This window comes from Dasypus novemcinctus, chromosome 3 (assembly GCF_030445035.2).
Source record: "Dasypus novemcinctus isolate mDasNov1 chromosome 3, mDasNov1.1.hap2, whole genome shotgun sequence".
NCBI lineage: Eukaryota > Metazoa > Chordata > Mammalia > Cingulata > Dasypodidae > Dasypus > Dasypus novemcinctus.
The window spans coordinates 62,328,588-62,350,032 of NC_080675.1; the positions used below are offsets into that span (position 1 = coordinate 62,328,588).

The 21,445-nt window shown below is 35.3% G+C and overlaps 1 protein-coding gene across 2 annotated transcripts in view; it reads left to right on the forward strand.

The window, feature by feature from the left end:
* The window catches only part of NEMF (nuclear export mediator factor), a 70,044-nt gene that overhangs the window by 38,420 nt on the left and 10,179 nt on the right, over positions 1-21,445 (forward strand). For both annotated transcript variants that reach the window (XR_009185004.2, XM_058293451.2), the window contains exons 17-25: positions 9,764-9,867; positions 10,251-10,313; positions 14,499-14,611; positions 15,993-16,050; positions 16,543-16,601; positions 16,690-16,810; positions 18,109-18,385; positions 19,808-19,850; positions 19,993-20,042. Coding sequence is in view for 1 of the 2 variants with exons in the window: in XM_058293451.2 (XP_058149434.1) it covers positions 9,764-9,867; positions 10,251-10,313; positions 14,499-14,611; positions 15,993-16,050; positions 16,543-16,601; positions 16,690-16,810; positions 18,109-18,385; positions 19,808-19,850; positions 19,993-20,042 (888 nt within the window). In the remaining variant the exon portion in view is untranslated. The remainder of the gene's footprint in view (positions 1-9,763; positions 9,868-10,250; positions 10,314-14,498; positions 14,612-15,992; positions 16,051-16,542; positions 16,602-16,689; positions 16,811-18,108; positions 18,386-19,807; positions 19,851-19,992; positions 20,043-21,445) is intronic.

The window sequence follows — 21,445 nt, forward strand, 5'->3', positions numbered from 1 at the left end:
CATTGTTTTATAGTTTTCTGCATATAGGTCCTGTACTACTTTGGCTAAATTCCTAGGTATTGAGTCTTTGTTGCTATTGTAAATGGAATTTTTTTCCTGATTTCTTCCTCAGATTGTTCAGTACTAGTGTACAAAAACATAACTGACTTTTGTGTTTTGATCTCGTATTCTGCCACTTTGCTGAACTCATTTATTAATAGTTAAAGTAGCTTTGTTGTCGACATTTCAGAATTTTGTAAATATAAGATCATGTCATTTGGAAGTAGAGTTTTACTTCCTCTTTTCCTATTTGGACGTTTCTTTTTTTTTTTTTTTTTTTGAGGTACCCGAGGCTGGGGAATGAACCCAGGACCTCGTGTGGGGGAAACTGGCGCTCAACCACTGAACCTCATTGACTTCCCTGAGCTGGGTTTTTGTTTTGTTTTGTTTTGTTTTCATTTGTTTTGCTTGTTTTTTGTTTTTGTTTTTTCAGAAAGCACCAGGAACCGAACCTGGGACCTCTTACCTGGGTGGTGGGCACACACCTGCTCCCCTTTAATTTGTTTTTCTTGTCTCGTTGCTTTAGCTAGAACTTCTGGCACAGTGTTGAATAATAGTGGGCATCCTTGTCTTGTTCCTGATCTTAGAGGGAATGCTTTCATCCTTTCCCCTTTGAGTATGATGTTGGCTTTGGGTTTTTCATATATGCCTTTTATCATATTGAGGATTTTTCCTTTTCCTATCCTTTGAAGTGTTCTTTTCAAGAAAGGATGCTGGATTTTGTCAAATGTTTCTTCTGCTTCAATTGAGATGATTATGTATTTTTTTCCTTCAGTTTATTAATGTGTAATTATGGTGATTAATTTACTTATGTTGAACCACTCTTGCATACCAGGAATAAATCCCACTTGGTTGTGATATATGTCTTTTGATATACTGTTGGATTTGATTGCAATTATTTTGTTGAGAATCTTTACATCTATGTTCGTTATAGAGATTGGTCTGTAATTTTCTTTTCTCGTAATGTCTTTGTGTGACTTTGATATTAGGGTGATGTTGACTTCATAAAATGTGTTGGGTAATTTTCCCTCCTCTTTAATTTTTTGGAAGAGTTTAAACAGAATTAGTGTTAATTCTTTTCAGAAATGCTTGGTTGAATTCACCAAGCCTTTTTTTTTTTTTTTTTTTTAACTCTTCGTTGGGAGATTTTTGATGACTGATTTAATATCTTTAATGTGCTTGTATTTCTTATAGGGTCAGTGTAGGTTGGTTGTGCATTTCTAGGAATTGGTCCATTTCATGTAGGTTTTCTAGTTTGTTGGCTAGAGTTTCTCATGATATCCTCTTAGCGATCCTTTCTATTTCTGTGTGGTCAGTTGTAACTCCTTCCCTTTCATTTCTGAGTGTATTTATTTGCATCTTCTCTCTGTTTTTCTTTATCAGTCTAGCTAGCATGTTTTCAATTTTATTGATCTCAGAGAATCAGCTTTTGGTTTCGTTGATTTGCTCTACTGTGTTTTTTTTTTTTGTTCTCAGTTTCATTTCTGCTCTAATCTTTATTATTTCATTCTTTCTGCTTGCTTTGGAATTGGTTTGCTGTTCTTTTTCTAGTTTCTCCAGTTGTTCAGTTAGATCTTTGATTTTAGCTCTTTCTTCTTTTTAAACTGAAGTCTCCAGCGAATATTGTAGAGATATCTTTTTTCCCCTACAGGTTTGCCAGTTTGTCTCGTATTTTGGGGCACCCTGATTAGGTGCATAGATATTTATGACTGTTACATCTTGCTGGTATATTGTCACTTTTATTAATATATAATGGCCTTCTGTATCTCATAACATTTTGCATTTAAAGTCTGTTTTGTCTGATATTGTGTAGCTTCGCCTGCTCTTTCTTGGTTACTGTTTGCATTGAGTATCTTTTTCCAGCCTTTCACTTTCATCTGTTTTGTATCCCTGGGTCTATGGTAAGTCTCTTGTAAGCAGCATATGGATTGCACATTTTTAAAATCCAATTTGTCATCCTTTACCTTTTGATTGGGGAATTTAATCCATTCACATTCAGTGATATTACTGTAAATGGATTATTTACTTCCAGCATTTTCTTCTTGGATTTTCATATGTCATATCATATTTTGTTTGTCTTTTTACTCTTTTGGTTATCCTTTTTGCTATTCTTTTCTACTCTCCTCTAAGCCTCTGTCTCCTGTCTTTTTTTTTTCAGGCTCTACGGTTTCCTTTAATATTTCTTGCAAAGGTGCATTCTTTTACAAACTCTCTTAGTTTTTCCTTGTTTGTCGATATTTTATACTAACTTTCATATTTGAAGGACAATTTTGCTAGATAAAGAATTCTTGGCTGGCAGTTTTTCTCTTTCAGTATCCTAATTGTTATCATACCATTGTCTTCTTGCCTCCATGGTTTCTGGTGAGAAATCCACACTGTCTTACTGGGTATCCCTTATATATGATGGTTTGCTTCTCTCTTGCTGCTCTCAGAGTTTTCTCTTTATCTTTGACATTTGACATTCTGAGTAGTATGTGTCTTGGAGTAGTTTTTCCCGATTTATTCTGATTGGGGTACTCTGTGGTTCTTAAACATGTAAGTTCATTTCTTTCATGAGAGTTGGGAAATTTTCAGCTATTGTTTCCTCAAATACTCCTTCTGCCGTTTTCCCCTTCTCTTTTCCTTTTGGAGTTCCCCCAATATGTATGTTGTTGCATTTCGAGTTGTAATTCAATTCCCTGAGCCCCTGCTCAATTTTTTTCATTCTTTTCTCTCTTCAGTTTCAGCTGTTCTATCTTCACTATCACTTATTCTTTATTCTATCATTTTTGATTCTGCTGTTGTATGCCTCTAATGGTTTTTATCTCACCTATTGTGTCTTTCATTTCTCGGAACTCTGTTACTTTTCTATTCAGGATTTTGGATTCTTCTTTGTGGTTGCTCAATGGCTTTTTTTATTTTTTAATTTTTATTTAATTATCTTTTTTTTTTTTAAAGATACATAGGTCACAAAAAATGTTACATTAAAAAATATAAGGCGGCGGACTTGGCCCAGTGGTTAGGGCGTCCATCTACCACATGGGAGGTCCGCGGTTCAAACCCCGGGCCTCCTTGACCTGTGTGGAGCTGGCCTATGCGCAGTGCTGATGCATGCAAGGAGTGCCGTGCCACACAGTGGTGTCCCCCACGTAGGGGAGCCCCACACGCAAGGAGTGTGCCCCATAAGGAGGGCCGCCCAGCACGAAAGAAAGTGCAGCCTGCCTAAGAATGGCGCCGGCCACACAGAGCTGACACAAGATGACACAACAAAAAGAAACATAGATTGCCATGCCACTGACGACAACAGAAGTGGACAAAGAAGATGCAGCAAATTGACACAGAGAACAGACAACCGGGTTGGGGGATGTGGGGAGAGAAATAAATCCTTTAAAAATATATATATAAGAGATTCCCATATATCCCACACCCCACCCCACCCCACCTCTCCCACATCAACAACCTCTTTCATCATTGTGGCACATTCATTGCATTTGATGAATGCATTTTGGAGCACTGCTACGCCACATGGATTATAGTTTACATTGTAGTTTACACTCTCCCTCAGTCCATTCATTGGGTTATGGCAGGATATATAATGTCCTGCATCTTCCCTCGATGGCTTCTTGATGTCATTTATCTCTTTAGCCATATTCTTTCAACTCTTTAATTTGATTATGGAACTTTGGGTTTACCTCATTAATTAGTTGTCTGAAAAATCCTGTGTCTCTTCTGGGGCTTTGATAAATTCCTTTTCTTCAGCCATATCTTCCATTTCTTAATATGGCTCATAATTTTTTGCTGATGTCTAGGTATCTGATTAGGGTGGTAGTTTGCTCAGTTGCTTAATTTCTTTTTCTTTCGTAGGGATTAGTGTTGGGAAGCTGCCTGTTACTACTGTTCTTTGATTCTTAGTTTGACCTGGATTATTAGGATTATCCTTGTTAGTTGCTCTAAACTGGGATCTGGACCCAGTAATGGGTTACAGACCCACTTCCTAGGGTCTTGTGGGTAATTCACACTTTCTCAGAGACAGTTATCCAGCCTTCTCTGGCAGCCCTCTCCCTTTTCCTGGGTAGGAAATAATTCTATTCCCCTCTGCATCCTCAACAATCAGTCCCGGTTAGTAGAGGAGATAAGGAGGGTCATATCTCTTTAGCCTCTTGCTGCCTCCCAAGGCAAACAATGGCATGGCTTCACTATGCCTGGAAGAGCTTATGGGACACAGCAGCCTAAATTTGTGGGTCAGAAGCTGAGTCAGCCTTAGACTGCATTCCACTCGCCTTTCCTGGTGCTGTGGAATTTTGGGTCCCTGGAGCCCCCTTTGTCTGTAGCCAGCTCAGAGGTCTGAGAATTCTAAAGTGTCTGTATTATGGGGAAGGGTGCTGGCAGTAGTAGCCACTGGTTTCAACTCACAGTTTTGCCATTATTGCTATTCCTCTCCTTAGTCCCTCACTCTTATGGGTAGTGTCCATCCTTCGCCTGGTATCCTAAACCTTAGAAGATCTTTTTCCAGGCCGTTTCAACCTGTCCTCTAGCTATTTTTCTGGCAAAGAGAATCCCATGTCTTTCTAGTCCGCCGTCTTCTTGTTCCCTTTTTATAACTTTCTGTTCTGTTGCCTCTTAAATCTCTGAGAATAATTATGATGTATTCAGTTTTTTTAAGCACTACTTTCTGCAGATCTGTTTCCTCCAAGGTTTTTTCAATTTGTTGGTTTTAACTCCAATTTTCATGTTTGAGACGTTCTTTAATGTGTAGTGATCCTTGATTATCTGCTTACATTATATAGGAGTGCATTAAAATGCTGATTGGAAGTTTTCTCTGGGTAGGTGGGCTTGTAAGATGATCTTTGTGGGCCATTTTGTGTGGAACTTTTGGCATCATTATATTTAGATCTTTACTCTTGAGCTGGTCACTCCTTCTTGGAACATGAAGATTTGGACAACAGCATTTTGGGAGCCCAGTGGGAATAAAAGGCTTGAGGTTCTTAGTATCCAGTAATTTATAAGTTTATTTAATTGCCATGTTTTACTTATGTTTTACAAATATACCCCACTTAACTGTGTCAAATTTATCCTAATTCAAATAGCCTCTTTGGTACCCTTTCTACAGAATTAATCTCTGGCCTTCTTTTAGGGTGCAGAAGGGGCAGTTGTATGTATTTTCAGAGATGGGAAGATCTAGGGAACTTCTTGAGTGGACTTTTAACCAGTTATCCTAAGTTTAACTTCATCATAAACCTTGTTTCAGAAAGTATTTTGTCACATTTTGAGGTTTTTTTTTTTTTAATGGGTTTTACAGTGTAAATTGAATTGATCAGGTTAAGATTCAGCTTCTTGAGTCTGATCACTTGTCCATCTTAGAGTTTTCTAGTTTTCAAAATTGTGTTTGTTACCTCCCTCTAATTTTTTTTGGAGGTACCGTGGCTTAAATTGTGTACTTATGAAGCAGGTGCTCAACTATTGAGTACATCTCTTTTCCAATGAGAGTTTGTTTGTTAGGAGGTACAGGGAGTCAAACCCAGGACCTCATACATGGGAAGAAGGCTCTCGACCACCTAAACTACATCTCCTTTTTTTTTTTGACAGCTCTATTGGCCTGAGGAAAATTGGCCTGAAATTTTCATTTCTTGTAATATTTCTTGTCAGGTATTGATATTAAGGTCATGCTGCCTTATGAAAATGCAAGTTGGGAAGTGTTTTTTTTTGTTAATTTTTTTCCCTAATATCTTTAAATATTTGGTGGAATTCATCTGTGAAGTTGAGTGGTCCTGGCGTTTTCTTTGTGGGAAAGTCATTACAGATTTAAATTCTTTTGTAAAGACTACTCAGATTTTCTAGTTTGGGTATGCAGTATTTTTGTAAGGCTTCATTCTTGTCTAAATTTTGAAATGTATTGGCAAAAAGTTATTTATAGTGTTTTGCTTATGACCTTTATAATATCCCCAGCATCTTGAGTAACATCCCCTTTTTCAGTGCTGCTATTTATTTTTGCCCTCTAATTTTCTTGATTAGTTTGATCAGAGGTTTTTCAGTTTTACTAATATCTCTAAAGAGCCACTTTTAAACTATCAACCTTCTCTATTACAAGCAAATAATATATTGGGTTAATTTCTTTTCTTTATTACATTCATGTTTCTCCTTTTCTTTCAGTTTTTGTTATAGTTTCTTTTCTAATTTCTTGAGTTGGATGCTTAATTCATTGACTTTTTTCCCCCAGCCTTTTTCTTTTCTGATATTATATTTAAGGCAATGTATTTCTTTCAAAGCCTTGCTTTTTATTTATTTATTTTTTTAATTTTAATTTTAATTTTTTAATTTTTTTTTAAAGATTTATCTTTATTTATTTAATTCCCCTTCCCTCCCCCGGTTGTCTGTTTTCTGTGTCTTTTTTGCTGCGTCTTGTTTCTTTGTCCGCTTCTGTTGTCGTCAGCGGCACGGGAAGTGTAGGCGGTGCCATTCCTCGGCAGGCTACACTTTCTTTCCCGCTGGGCGGCTCTCCTTACGGGGTGCACTCGGGGACACCCCTGGGTGGTGCGGCACTCCTTGCGCGCATCAGCACTACACATGGGCCAGCTCCACACGGGTCAAGGAGGCCCGGGGTTTGAACATCGGACCTCCCATGTGGTAGACAAATGCCCTAACCACTGGGCCAGAGTCCGTTTCCCAAAGCCTTGCTTTTTAAATGCATCCTAAATTTTTGTTAGGTATTATTTTCATTATCATTCATTTGAAATGTCTTCTAATTTCTATTGTGAGTTTTTCTTTCACCCATACATTATTAAAAGTGGCTTATTAATTTCCAAATATGGGGCTTGTTTTTTTTTAAACTGGTTACCATATTTTGTTAAAAAATTTTGTCCTTTTAAGAGGCATTTACCCATGATAGAGGAACTATGTAGGACAGTTTTTTGTAATTGATGACTACATATTGAAGCATTGCTACTAACCGTGGACTATTGTTTATATTATACTTTAAACTCTATCCTGCAAAATTTTTAAAGCTATGACAAAGTATATAATGGCCTGTTTCCATCATTGCAATATCATGCAGGCCAATTCCCATGTCCTAAAAATGTCCCCATTTTATAACTATTCTTCCGTTTCCCTCCCCTCAGAACATCTGGTGGCCACTGCCTTTATATCAACGATAAAAACTCTCCCATTACTAGAGTAATAAGTCTATAGTAGAATAATTATGTCTGTTTTAGTACATTGTTCATTACCCAATCTTGAGGATTTATGGTGATGCCCACTCTGTTTCTAATTGAGAAAGGACTTAGATCCCATGGGGCAGATGAATGGAACAATCTTCCTTGCAGTTGCAGATACTCTCTTCGTTGGGATGGGCATTGACCATCATCATCTCCTTCTTAGTTGTTATGGGGCTCTTTTGGCTATCATTTTGTTACTAATTTCTAACTTAATCTGAACAGTGGTTGGGTGTTATTCTGAATAATTTCAATCCTTTAACATTTGTTGTTGATACTTGCTTTATGATCCAGCATATTTATGTTCAGCTTTTTTTAACAAACATTTCATGTATAAGTTGAAAAGAATCTCTGTTCTACAGTTGTTGGGTACCTTTTTCTGAATTTGTTAGTAAGGTCAGGTTTATTAGTCATGTTGCTAAATCTTTAGCATGTTAACTAATTGAGTTACTTAGAGGGGTGTATTAAACATCAAATTGTAATTATCAGTTTGTCCTTTTCTCCTTTAACTTTCACATGTTTTTGCTTTATATATTTCGAGGCCTGGAATTAGGTGATAATATATAGAATTGTATCTTCCCGTTGATTTGAGACTTTTAACTTTATGTATATATATAATCTTTTTAGAGAAGTTGTTAGCTTATAAAACAATCATGCATAATATAATATGCAGAATTCCCATACATCACCTCTCCACCAACACCTTAAAATTGTTGTGGAACATTTGTTACAGAAAGAACATCAACATACTCTTACCACTTAGTATGGTCCATAGCTTATATTAGGTATATTTTTCCCATGCACCCCCTATTAGTAACACCATGTATTAGTAGAGTACATTTGTTATAGTTCATGAGAGAACACTCTGATATTTGTACTGCTAACCACAGTCCATCTTCTACCACATGGTTCACTGTGTTATATAATCCCATACCTTGTAATATGCTCCTAACTTATAACAGCTTTTGCCTTAAAGTGTATTTTGTCAGTTATTATAACTAGCAGAATGTTTGTAGCTCAGTGGTTAAGCACATGCTTTGCGTGTACGAGGTCCTAGGTTCAATCCCCAGTACCTCTTAAAAAATTCAGCTTCCTTTTGTTGAGTATTTTCATGGCACATCTTTTTCCATCATTATATTTCAGCTTTTCTATAGTCTCATGTTCTAAAGGAGCATATCATAGTTACTGTTTTCCAGTCTGACAGTCTTTGCCCTTTACCCAGGGCATGTAGTACATTCACAGTTAATGTAATTTTTAATGTATTTGTGTTTAAATCCCATCTTTGTTTTCTATTTGTTCCATTTATCCTGTGTTCCTTTTTGTTTTCCTTTTTACCTTCTTTTAGGGTTTTATTAGCTTACCAGTTATACATTCCTTTACTAGGTTTACAACATACATCCTAAATGTATCTCTCCTATTCTCTTTGTCTCTGTTGGTTTCTGTCTTTTAACTTCTTTACTAGCAATAAGGAAATGATTAAATAAGTTAATAGTACATCCAATCAGCAATGAGTAAGATCTATATTTAAATGAAAAAGAAAAGCAATGTGCAGAATGGTATTTGTTGTGTCTGAAAAAAGGGGGAAGGATAAGAATAAACATTTTATTTTAGCTTTCATATGCATAAAAAAATCACAAGAGGGAGATGCAGGAAGCTAATGAAAACAGTTCCCCATTTGGTAGTACAGGTAGGAACTAAAGGTAGTACAAGTGGGACAGGTAAAGAGGGAGATCTTTCACTATACCTTTTTATATATTTTCTAAAATTTTGAACCATGTACATCTATTACCAATTAAAATTTTAAAAAATGGTAATAGAATTCTTCTGTTATTATTTATTGGGGATTTGAGTTTAATGTTTGTGCTCAGTGTACCATCTTTAGAAGTTTTTTCTTTGTAGTTTAAATCATAAAGACTATCTCTTTAGTCATATATTCATCTATATGGCATGTCTTTTGTTTTCTAAATGTCATAAAAAATACACCTTTATGTTTTTATATTGAAAAGTATGTTTTAATCATGAAACCCCCACTTACTTTGTCCCTTGAGAAAGGTTATACTTTCACCCATCAAAGGCAATTTTTGTCTTCTGCATAAAGAAAACTAAATGTAAAGAATATATATATGAACATTTACTTGATTTATTGAGGACAGAGAGAGGCAGCAATTTTTTTGTTTTTGTTCCCAACCATCCAGGGCTTTCTAATGGTCTCACTGAGAGAAAGCTAGTCAAAGGCACCTTGTGACATTTTATTCCTTTATTCTTTGAAATTCATTGTTATAAGTTAAATTTAAGAAGGCTTATCTATATGGGGGTAAGACTATAACATTGTTTTAAAAATTTAATTGCTTTCTTATAAAACTCTAAAAATATCCTAGGGCAGGATATAAACTCTGTGTGTTAGAATTTTAGTAGTATTCAGCTTGATGACTTAAATTATCAAGTTGCTTTAACTTGTAAAGCAGATAGTTTCATCTTTTTTCTTTTAACGGATGTGAAAGGAAAAAAATGTTGACTTTTTCCTTTTGATTTGGTAGGTTTGAGAAATTTCTGTGGTTCATTAGCTCAGAGAACTATCTAATTATAGGTGGACGAGATCAGCAACAGAATGAAATAATTGTGAAAAGATACTTGACACCAGGTAAAGTAAGGAATGAAGTTCTTAAGAATTTTTTCTTAAATGATTGGCTCAACTTTCTCAAAAATAAGCATTGATTTTCATTTTGTACTCTTTTGTGTAACTGTTGTAATTGGTAGAAAAAGGGTTTGCTATGGTTCACTGATGTCTGTTTTGACATTTAATTCTCATTTTAACTAAATATTCCTAAATTAATAATACTGAGTTAATCTGCGGTGTTGGACTTTTGATTCTTTGCTACATTTACAAAATAGCTCTCAATCCTCCAAAGTCATTGTAGATCATGTTTTTAAAATATTAGTTTTTCAATGCTAAAATTTTAAACCTTTTTTTTTTTTCACTTTTAGACACAGGACTTAAAATACCATTTCTTATTTGTCTTTAAGGGGACATTTATGTACATGCTGATCTTCATGGTGCAACTAGCTGTGTAATTAAGAATCCAACAGGTAATATATTTCTGTTGTTCAGAACTTTAGTTCTTGCTTTAAAAATAACTATAGATGGGAAGCGGACTTGGCCCAGTGGATGGGGCATCCGTCTACCACATGGGAGGTCCGCAGTTCAAACCCCGGGCCTTCTTGACCCTGTGTGCAGCTGGCCCACGTGCAGTGCTGATGCGCGCAAGGAGTGCTGTGCCACGCAGTGGTGTCCCGCGTAGGGGAGCCCCGTGTGCAAGGAGTGCGCCCCATAAGGAGAGCCACCCAGTGCGAAAGAAAGGGCAGCCTGCCCAGGAATGGCGCTGCACACACAGAGAGCTGACGCACAAGGTAACACACCAAAAAGAAACACAGATTCCCATGCCACTGATAACAACAGAAGCGGACAAAGAAGAACACGCAGCAGATGGATACAGAGAACAGACAACTGGGGCGGGGCGGGGCGGGGGGGGGGAAGGGAGAGAAATTAAATAAATAAATAGTTCTCTTAAAAAAAAACAACTGTAAACTGGGTAGCACATGGAACTCAAGTGGTTGAGCGCCTGCTTCCCATGTAAGGTCCTGGGTTCAATCCCTAGTACTAAAAACAAACAAATGTATTAAAAAACATCAGTTCTCATTGGGGAGTGGATGTAGCTCTGTGGTTTAGCACCTGCTTCCCATGTACAAGGTCCTGGGTTTAATTCCCAGCACCTCCTAAAATATATATATTTGTAGACTAACTATAGGACAAAAATTACTAATAGAAACAAAAGGCATTTAAGAAATGATAAAAGGAACAATCTATCAAGAAGATAGAACAGTTATAAACTTATGCGCACCTAACAGAGCCCCAAAACATATGAAATGTTATATGCAAAAATGGTAGAAGTGAAGGGAGACAATTCAACAGTCATATATGTAGACTTCAATACTCCATTTTCAATAATGAATAGAACAACTAGACAGAAGATAAACAAGAAAACAGAAGACTTGAACAACACTATAAGTCATTTAGACCTAATAGACGTCTATAGAGCACTCCACCCAACAACAGCAGAACATTCTTTTCAGGTGCACATGGAATAGTCTCCAGGTTAGACATATGTTAGTCTACAAAACTAGTCTCAAATTTAAAACTTTTGAAATCATACAAAATATGTTCTTTGACTATAATGGAATGAAACTAGAAATGAAGAGTAGAAGGAAATACGGGAAATTCACAAATACATGAAATTTAAAGAAGACACTCATAAATAACCAGTGGATCAAAGAAGAAATAACAAAGGGAATTAGAAAATACTTTAAGATGAATACAAACAAAAACACAATATACCAAAACTTAGGAGATGCAACTAAATACTACTTCGAGGGAGATTTTTATCTGTAAATGCCTATATTAAAAAAGAAAGAAGAGTCTGAAAGAAGTGAACAAATAGCAGGAAGTCTGGATGGGGAGAAAAAAAAGAATAAAGATCTCAAAACTATAACCTTCTATTTTAAGAAATAGAAAAAGGGGAGCAGATGTGGCTCCAGCAGTTGAGCACCTGCTTCCCACATGGGAGGTGCTGGGTTCGGTTCCCAGAGCCTCCTTAAAAAAAAAAGCAAGCAACAAGCAAAACAAATGAAAAAACCAACTCAGGGGAGCTGATGTGGCTCAGAGGTCGAGTGCTGGCTTCCTACATAAAAGGTCCCAGGTTCAATCCATGGCCTCCGTAGTTCAAAAACAAAAGAAGAACAGATAACCCAAAGCAAGCACAAGGAAGGAAATAAAGATTAGAGTGGAAATAAATGAAACAGAGAATAGAGAAAAATAAACAAATCCAAAAGTTGGTTCTTTGAAAAGATCAACAAAAATGACAAAACTTTAACTAGACTTACCAAGAAAATAAAATAATCAAATTCCTAAAATCAGAAATAAAAGAGAGGACAACCTACTTTATGTAAATAAAAAAAGATTGTAAGGGAATACTATGAATTTGCTGTATGCTATCAAATTAGATAACCTAGAAATAGACTAATTCCTAGAGAGACACAAACTACCAAAACTAACTCAAGAAGAAATAGAAAATCTAAATAGAACTATAACAAGTAAGGAGATTGAATTAATAATTTTAAAAAACTGCCCACAACAAAAAGCTCAAGCCCAGATGGCTTCATTGGTGAACCTACCAAAGTTTTAAAGAATAATTATAACCATTTTTCCACAAATTCTTACAAAACATACAAGAGAAGGGAGTATTTTTAACTCATTCTGTGAGGCCAGTATTACCCTGACATTAAAGCCAAACAAAGACATCACCAGAAAAGAAAACTATAGACCAGTATTCCTTATGAATAGAGACATAAAAATCTCAACAAATACAAGCAACCCAAATCCAGTAACATATAAAAAGGGTAAGTACCCCCGGAATGTAAGGTTGGTTCAACATGGGAAAATCTTAATCAGTGTAATATACTTCATCATCATCATCTCAATAGATGTTGAAAAATCATTTGACAAAACTTAATATTCATGCCGATAAAACACTAAATCAGGAATAGAAGAGAACTACTTCAGTGTAGTATAAAGAGTACCTATGAAAGACCTGCTGCTAATATCATACTTAATGGTGAAAGACTGAAAGCTTTCCCCCCCAAGATCTGAAACAGAACAAGGATGTTTACTCTCACCACTCCTATTCAATTTATACCAGAGGTTCTTGCAAGGCAATTAGGTAAGCAAAAGAAATAAAAGACATCCAAATGGAAAGGAAGAAGTACAAAATTCCCTGTTCTCAGATGATATGGCCTTATATATAAAAAATTATAATCAACAACTTCAGCAATGTGCAGGATGTAAGCTCAATATACAGAAATCATTGTATATACCTATATACTAGCAATGAGCAATCTGAAAAATGAAATTAAGAAACTTTGATTTATAATAGCATTATAAACAATAAAATACCTAGGAATAAATTTAATAAATAAGGGAAGACATACACTAAAAACTACAAAACATCATTGAAAGACTCAAATAAGTGGAAAGACATCCTGTGTGGTAAATCCATACAGTGGGATATTATTCAGCTTTAAGAAGTGTTAAGTACTAATAAGTGCTACAGTGTGAATGAATCTTGGAAGCATATGTGAAGTGAAAGAAGGTAGACACAAAAGACTATGTATTATATGATTCCATTTATATGAAATTTTCCAAACAGGCTAGTTCACAGAAATAATAAGTAGATTTGTGGTTGCCGGGAGGTAAAGGGTCAGGGGTAAAATGGGGGGAGTGACTGCTAACGGTTATGGGGTTTCTTTTTGGGCTGGTGAAAATGTTCTGAAATTAGATGGTGATGATCCCTGTACAACTTTGTGAACATATGGAAAACCACTAAATTGTATACTTTTAAATAGTGAACTTTATAATATGTTTATTATATAAAAATATTTCATATCGATTAGGATATATTATTCATTTTGGTGATTCAGGCAGTCTATATTCTGAAAGTCTTCAAACAAGTAGATTTTAAAAAATTATCCTTTTTGAAATGAAGTTAGAATTATTCACACAGTTGAAAGGATATTTTTATGTTTTATTTAAATAGACATTTAAAAGTGATCCTGCCATGTAAATGTATTTTTTAAAATAGACTTTATATTTTTTTTTAGCAGTTTTTGGTTTACAGAAAAATTACACAGCAAGTAGAGTTTCCCCAGATCTCCCTCCACATTACATATTTTCCCCTGTGATTAATACCTTGCATTAGTGTGGTTCATTTATTTCAGTTGTTGAACCAATACTGATACATTATTATTAACAAAGTCCATGGTTTACATTGGGGTTCACTTTTTGTGCTATGCAATTCTGTGGGTTTTGGCAAATGCCTAATGTCATGTATTCATTAAGGTATCATGCAGAATAGGTTCACTGTCCTAAAGTTGTCCTCTGCGCCACTTCTTCATCCCTCTTCAAACCCTGACAACCCCTGGTCTTTTACTGTTTCTATAGTTTTGCTTTTCCAGAATGTCATAAAGTTGGAGTCATACAATATATACATGCATTTTTAATGAAAGTAATAACTTCTTGTAGTGTTGAAATAAAAATGTGATATTGGTATTTAAGAGAGAAGAGCATTGACCTTGCCATGGCATCTGCATGCCATTTTCATATATTAATCTGTCCAAAGTCTGTACTTTGTTATCTGAATAATTGCAGCATTATTATTGCAGGAGAACCGATTCCCCCTCGGACTTTGACTGAAGCTGGCACAATGGCTCTTTGCTACAGTGCTGCTTGGGATGCACGAGTTATCACTAGTGCTTGGTGGGTGTACCATCATCAGGTAATAAGGGCTTAATTTATTAAAAGTTATTGTATACAGGGTATAGAAGATAGACAAAGAACCTGCCCTGAAGGAACTTAAATTCTGGTGGTGGACACAACACCATATATAATGTCAAGCTACACATGCTATAACGATAAAGAAAAGTGGAGTAAGGGGAAGAAAATGATAGGGGCTACCTTTTTTTTTTTCTAGGCAGTACCAGGGATTGAACCCAGTACCTCATACATGAGAAGCAGACACTCAGCACTTGAGCTACATCTGCTCCCAGGGCTACCATTTTGATTGAAGTTTCAGGGGAGGCCTCTCTGGGAAAATAAGATTTGAGTAGAGGCCTAACGGAAGGCAGAGAATTATCCCTACAGATGTGTGGCATAAAGAGTGTTCCGGGTATAACTATCAAACTGACCTAAAAGGTCTTTCTCCTGTTCATCTTTGTTGGAGTTTTCTAAAATCTGTTTGTCCTTTCTAGAAAAGTAGATATATCCAGTGTTTTTTTTGTTTGTTTTTAATTCATCTGCTTTTGGCCATTTTTCCCCTTTGTGGTTAATGCTGTTTTATTGGATACCTCATTCTATATATGACTTCACATTTCTGTTGATTTCACAATTTCAAAAACTAAAAACGATGACATAACCACTTTTACAAGGTCCTAAAGCTATGCAGAAGGATAGGGAGCGTTCAGTACCATTACCTTCCCCTAGATATAGTTTCATTTTTTATCTCATTATATGGTTATCTTCTGTGCTCTGATACTGTGTTTTTATGGGATTAATATCACTTCTGGGATTATAATTTTTTCTGCCTCAGTACTGTTATAAAAGTGGTTTTAATTCTCTTATGAGAGAGTTTAGTTTTGTTTAGCTGTTATAACAACTATTTATAACAAAGATGTTCTCAGATTTGGGAGTTCCACAGATGTATTAAACAAATAACCTTTCTTATTTTCTTTTTTGCCAGGTTATTAATAGAATACATGTTTTAAAGTCTGCTATCACCATTGTTTCCTAAAATGAAAAGGTGTTTTAATATCAAAAATAACCTCAGGAAATGTTTTATTTAATAAAAGTGTAGCTTTATGATAGGCTTTTAAAATTAATGTTATCTTTCTCATTACATCTCATACTGGAGGAAATATATGAACTTGCTCTAGCTCTAGTCTATAGCATTTGAAAATTATTCATGTCGTGGATTGTTACTGTCAGAGGTATATCTGTTATTGAAGTGATATCTGCCCCCTCCGTGTTGAAAATTTTTGCTCAATTATATAAACCTTTCAGGAGACAATGCTGCTTACTGAATTTGACTTTACTTTTCTTTTGAGTGAAAAAGAATTAAGTCTTTCTTAAGACAAAGGTATAACATATTTTGTGTACCTCAGGTGTCTAAAACAGCACCAACTGGAGAATATTTGACCACAGGAAGCTTCATGATAAGAGGTAATGGCTTGATATACAAATTATTCCTAGACTTGTGAATGGATTTTGGCAACAGGTTTGAGGACCATTTACTATATTCTTAGAACAGAAACTGATTACTCCGATTTCACATTGAAGTCTCTTAGGAAATATGGATGTTTTTGCTTGGGTATGGCAAATTTAATATTTGTCATGTCATATTCATTTATTTTTTTAGTTAAGGATATACTTTTCCATAGTTTAAAATTTTAAGGGCAAGAAAGCATAGCCTGACTTTTTCTAAAAGTAGATTATTCAGGGTCTGACTACCCAAAAGATAAGAGCAAACATGCATATTTTTTTCTTCTCAGTTACTTTTTTTATACAAAATGCCAAATTCTGTAAATAGGAAATATTCTTTCATGACAGAGTGAAGGACCAAATGGATTTGACTAATAGTGTCAGATACATATTGCAAGCAAAAATTGAAAGAAACTGAATTTTAAAAACATTTATGTGCATTATCTTTTGTAGGAAAAAAGAATTTCCTTCCTCCCTCATATCTAATGATGGGGTTTAGCTTCCTTTTTAAGGTACTCTTCAGCTTCTTGGTTATTTTGTCTTCTAATTTTCATTGGTCTTACATAAAGCTTCATCAATGAAAAGGAACTATTTCTATAGGTAGATGAGTCCTGTATATGGAGACACCGAGGTGAACGAAAAGTCAGAGTGCAGGATGAAGACATGGAGACACTGACGAGTTGCGCAAGTGAACTTGTTTCAGAAGAAATGGAACAACTAGGTATTTTTATGGATTTTAATAAATTAGCTTACATGTTTTCTATTGTCTTTGCTTCTAAATCCTAACTTAGATGATGATGTCTTAGTTGAGATCATTGAACAACACTGGCTGTCTTGATTGACTGAATTTTGTTTTTGGAAATGCCAAAAATATACTCCTTCTAGTCAATTATAAAGTATATAGTTGCAGCCATGACAATATACTTGTGTATATTATTTATATATTATAGTAAAACTTCAGTGTTTAATGTATAGTACGTAGATATGTTTGATACATATACACTCAGGTATATTTGGATTAACTTTTTTTTTTTTTTTAAAGGAGGTACCGGGGGACTGTACCCAGGACCTCATACATAGGAAGCAGGTGCTCAACCACTGAGCTCTGCCTGCTCCCTAACACTTAACTTTTAGTTTTATAAATTGCAAGTGATTCAAAGAGGAATTTATATCAAGTGCCGTTTTCAGATATGAGAATTTGATTTGATTTAATAATAATTTTGCCTCGGGTAGAGAGCAGCTATAGATGCTGAAAAGATTTACCTATATATCTAAGGGACCTAGGAATATTATGCCCTCTCTCCTAGGGTTATTCCTTTTTAGGAGTAATATTACATTACAGTGTTTTCACTTATGACTACTACTAGTACAACAGCCGTCCATTTATTGAATGCTAACTGTATACCTGGCATTGTATAAAGTGTTTTATTTATATATATATTATTTTTTATTTAATTCTCATAACCATCCTTGTCAAATGGGTGGTGGCATCTCATTTACAGGTGAGGCACCTGAACTTCAGAGAAGTAACTTGTTCAGGGTCATCCAGGTGGTTAATGGTTTAGTTCAGCTACAAGTCTCTGTGGTTCCAATGACCATATAATGAGTACTAGATAGTCTTCCTTCTGTAAAAGTAGGAGTAACTGCTAAGTGCCAATTATATAACATTTGTTACTTCATCCCATTTCTTATGTGCAAATTATAATAAAAATGGCGGCAGGATTTATAGAACTGCTTTTTTTGGAAAATGGAAGTTCCCAGTGAAGGCAAGTTAAAGTTTTCATTGCAGAAATGGTTGTGATGTCCAAGAAATGTACTGTGATAAAAGATTTTGAAGATCATTTAGTCCATCCTATTCACAATACTGATTATCCTCTTCAGGGATGATCAGGAGTATTTCTAGTGATCTTTTGGGAAACAGGGAGTCAATGGAATATTTTTTTTACGTTTTTGAGGACATCCTCTAGCTTGTGGTAGTCCCACACTGTCAAGCTGACTTTGCTTATGGTGATTCTCCAGATGGAGGTGACAGTAGCAGTGAAGAGGATAAAGAGGAATTACATGAAACTCCTATAGAAGTGGAACTCATGACTCAGGTTGACCAAGAAGATATTACTGTTCAGAGTGGTGGAGTTGAGCTAAATGAGAAACTAATTCAGGAAGAAAGCTCTGAAGATGGAGAGTCTGAAGAGGTGGTAAAAGATCAGGAGCCTGTTGATGAAATGAAGGATGAAGGGGAAGAGACATTAGATTATCCTGATACTACAATTGACTTGTCCCACCTTCAATCCCAAAGGTAATTAGAAAGCCATACTGGGAATGATGATGAATTAATTCTGACAAAGATAATAGCAAGATTGACTTAAGTACTTTTATCCTCCATTGTCCTACAGTCTTATTTTCTTGTCATTTGATTGGGGATGGGGTGTGAGGATAAAGGTGGTTAAATCTCTCTAAAGAAATTCCCAGGACCCAGGATAGAAAAATAAATATAAAAAGGACCAAACTAGATTAAAATTACAAACAAATATTTGTAAGTGCTAATAATATAATGAAATTTCATTAAAAACTTACATTGTTTTACTCTTTAATGTCTTACTAATCAAGGGAGAAAAAGCTTTCTCATTGGGGTAGTTAAGAATAGTGTAGTAGTGATTAGGGAAATGCAGCTCCAAACCATACTGAGATATCTCTTCATACCTACGAAGAGGACTACTCTTTAAAACAGACAAAAACAAGTGTTGGCAAGAATGGAGAAATCAGGACCCTCATGCTTTGCTAGTGGGGTGTAAAATGATATGGTCAAAATCCAAAAGAATTAAACACAGGGGCTCTAACAGAGCTTTGTATACCAATGTTTTTAGCAGCATTGTTCACAAAGCTAAAAGGTCGAAGCAACCTGTGTCTATCAACAGATAAATGGCTAAACAAAATGTAGGGCATACATACAATGAGATATTCAGTCATAAAAAGGAATGAAGTAAGCTTCCCTTATCAATAAAAACATTCTGAAAATTTAACAAAACAAAACTGAAGTTCTGATACGCGCTACAACATGAATGAACCTTGAAAACATTATTCTAAGTAAAAAATTAGAAGCAAAAGGACAAGTTTATAAGAACTATCTAGAATAAGCAAATTCATAGACACAGAAAGTAGATTAGTTACCAGAGACTGGAGCAGAAAAGAGAATGGGAAGTTACTACTTAATGGGTACAGCTTCTTTTTGGGGTAATGAAAAAGTTTAGGTGATGGATCGTAATGATGATAGCACAATACTGTAAATGTTAATGCCACTGAATTGTATACCTAAAATGGCTAAAATGGCAAGTTTTATGTATATTACCATAATGAAATAAAAATTTAAAAACATGCATAGGGGATAAAAGAGAATAGCTTAGGAGTTAGACCAGAATTGCCTTCCACAGTGTATCCTTGGGCAAGTTACTCTACCATCCTTCTTGGTGAAAACAGAATGGTACCTCTTTCATAGGATTTTGCTGAAGATTAAATGCATGTAAAGTGTTCAATACATGTCAGCTATTTAAGAATATAAATGTGGGAAGATGAACAATTTGATTGTATTTTTCTAATTTTATCAAATTTGAAAATTTGTAGGGTTGCCAATAATAAAAGAGTATGGTGTGGGAATGTTTTGGTATTTTGTGAATGCCTTTTTTAATGGTTAGTAGATTCCTCTTTCTGTCTGTTTTCATAGGTCTCTCCAGAAACTGGCTTCAAAAGAGGAGTCTTCTAGTTTGGTAAGCTATTTTCAAAGTTTTATGAAGAAGATCATGTCCTTCTCAATGAAGAGACTATTTTCTTTTTAATTTTACTCTTTGAAAATGAATAGTAGCAATGTTATCGTTTGTATTTGCTTGTGTTTTGTTTTAATTTTAATAGAATGACAGTAAATTACAGAGCCGGAGACATTTGTCAGCCAAGGAAAGAAGGTAAACATATTTGTATTATCTAACTAACTAAAGCATGTCAATTTTTTTATTGACAATCCAGTTGTGACAAGTCATTTAGCTATTTTAAAGCCTCCTTTATTAAAACTGCTGGGATTTAGCATATCTGTTGTAGGACCGTAATCTGTCACTATGATCATTGAGCTAGGCCAAGTAACATAAAGTAAACCTTTTATTACATAAACATGTACAGTAGTTATAACTATTGATTAGATGGTTTTAAGATAATACTGACAGGACTAAACAGGAATGCTTGAAATTACGTAAGAGAGACTTGGTTTTTTTTTTCCTTGTTTTTTTTTTTTTTAATAGCAAGTAGAAGTCAGTGGTAGAAGGAGAGGGACAACTGGGACAATTGCTGTAGGATGGAAAAGACTAGGAATAGTGAAGGATTCCAGGAAGAGACTCTAGACTGGAATGGACAATGAGGCTTTTTGTTTGAGAAAGTTAAAATCAGTATACATTTACAGAAAACTCTCTGGGTACAAGGTGCTCTGCAAGATACTAAGTATACAAAGAGGTGAAAGATAAAATTTGTGCCTTCAAGAACCTTCGAGTCCTGGATTCAGGAAACAGCCATAAATATATAAAGCATTTTCTAAAACTAGTACAGTAGTTGAAGGAGTAAGAGGTTGCTGTGAGTTCAGGTGTTTTGGAAAATACCATCAGAAGTGGTATAAATAAAGAGAAGAAGGACAGGGACTCTAAGGAAAATAAACCTGAATAAAGTAGGGGTTGGAAGTAATATGAATGGTGCTTTGGGAAAACAATAAATAGACTGAGGTGGAAGGAATGTAATGTTTATGTACTGGCAGATGATAAAATTGGAGAAGTGAATTTGGACCAAAAGTGGAGAACTTCAAATGACAAGCTAAGGATTTGGGACTTTACCCTGAAAGTGCTATGAGGAGGACCTTTGAAAGATATTGAATGGAAATGTGACATAGGTAAACAAGGAAGGTTATTAGAAGTGTGTGCAGAACAGATTACAGGGAGGAAGTTTGGGTAAGGGATGAAGAACTGGACTAGGGTAGTGGCATTGGGAATAGAAAGATTATACCTGAAAAATACCACATAAATAAAATTAATAGAATTTTCCCCTCCTCTGTAATATTTTTTTTCAATCATGTATTAATTCAACCAACTGGTCAACAGATATTTTATTGAATGCTTAAGATTTACTAGACCATGTGGTACAAGGACTAAAAGCCCAGTGCCTGGCCATCAAGGCATTCAGGGACTGAATTGTGGCTAGCAAGTAAGAATGAATCAGGGGGGACAGTGTGTTGAGCGTGGATGACAGAAGGAGTGACAAACCCAGGAGAGATTAAATTTTTTTAGCTTTGTCTTTGTGATGATTTGAGCCTCTTTGTATACTATAGTCT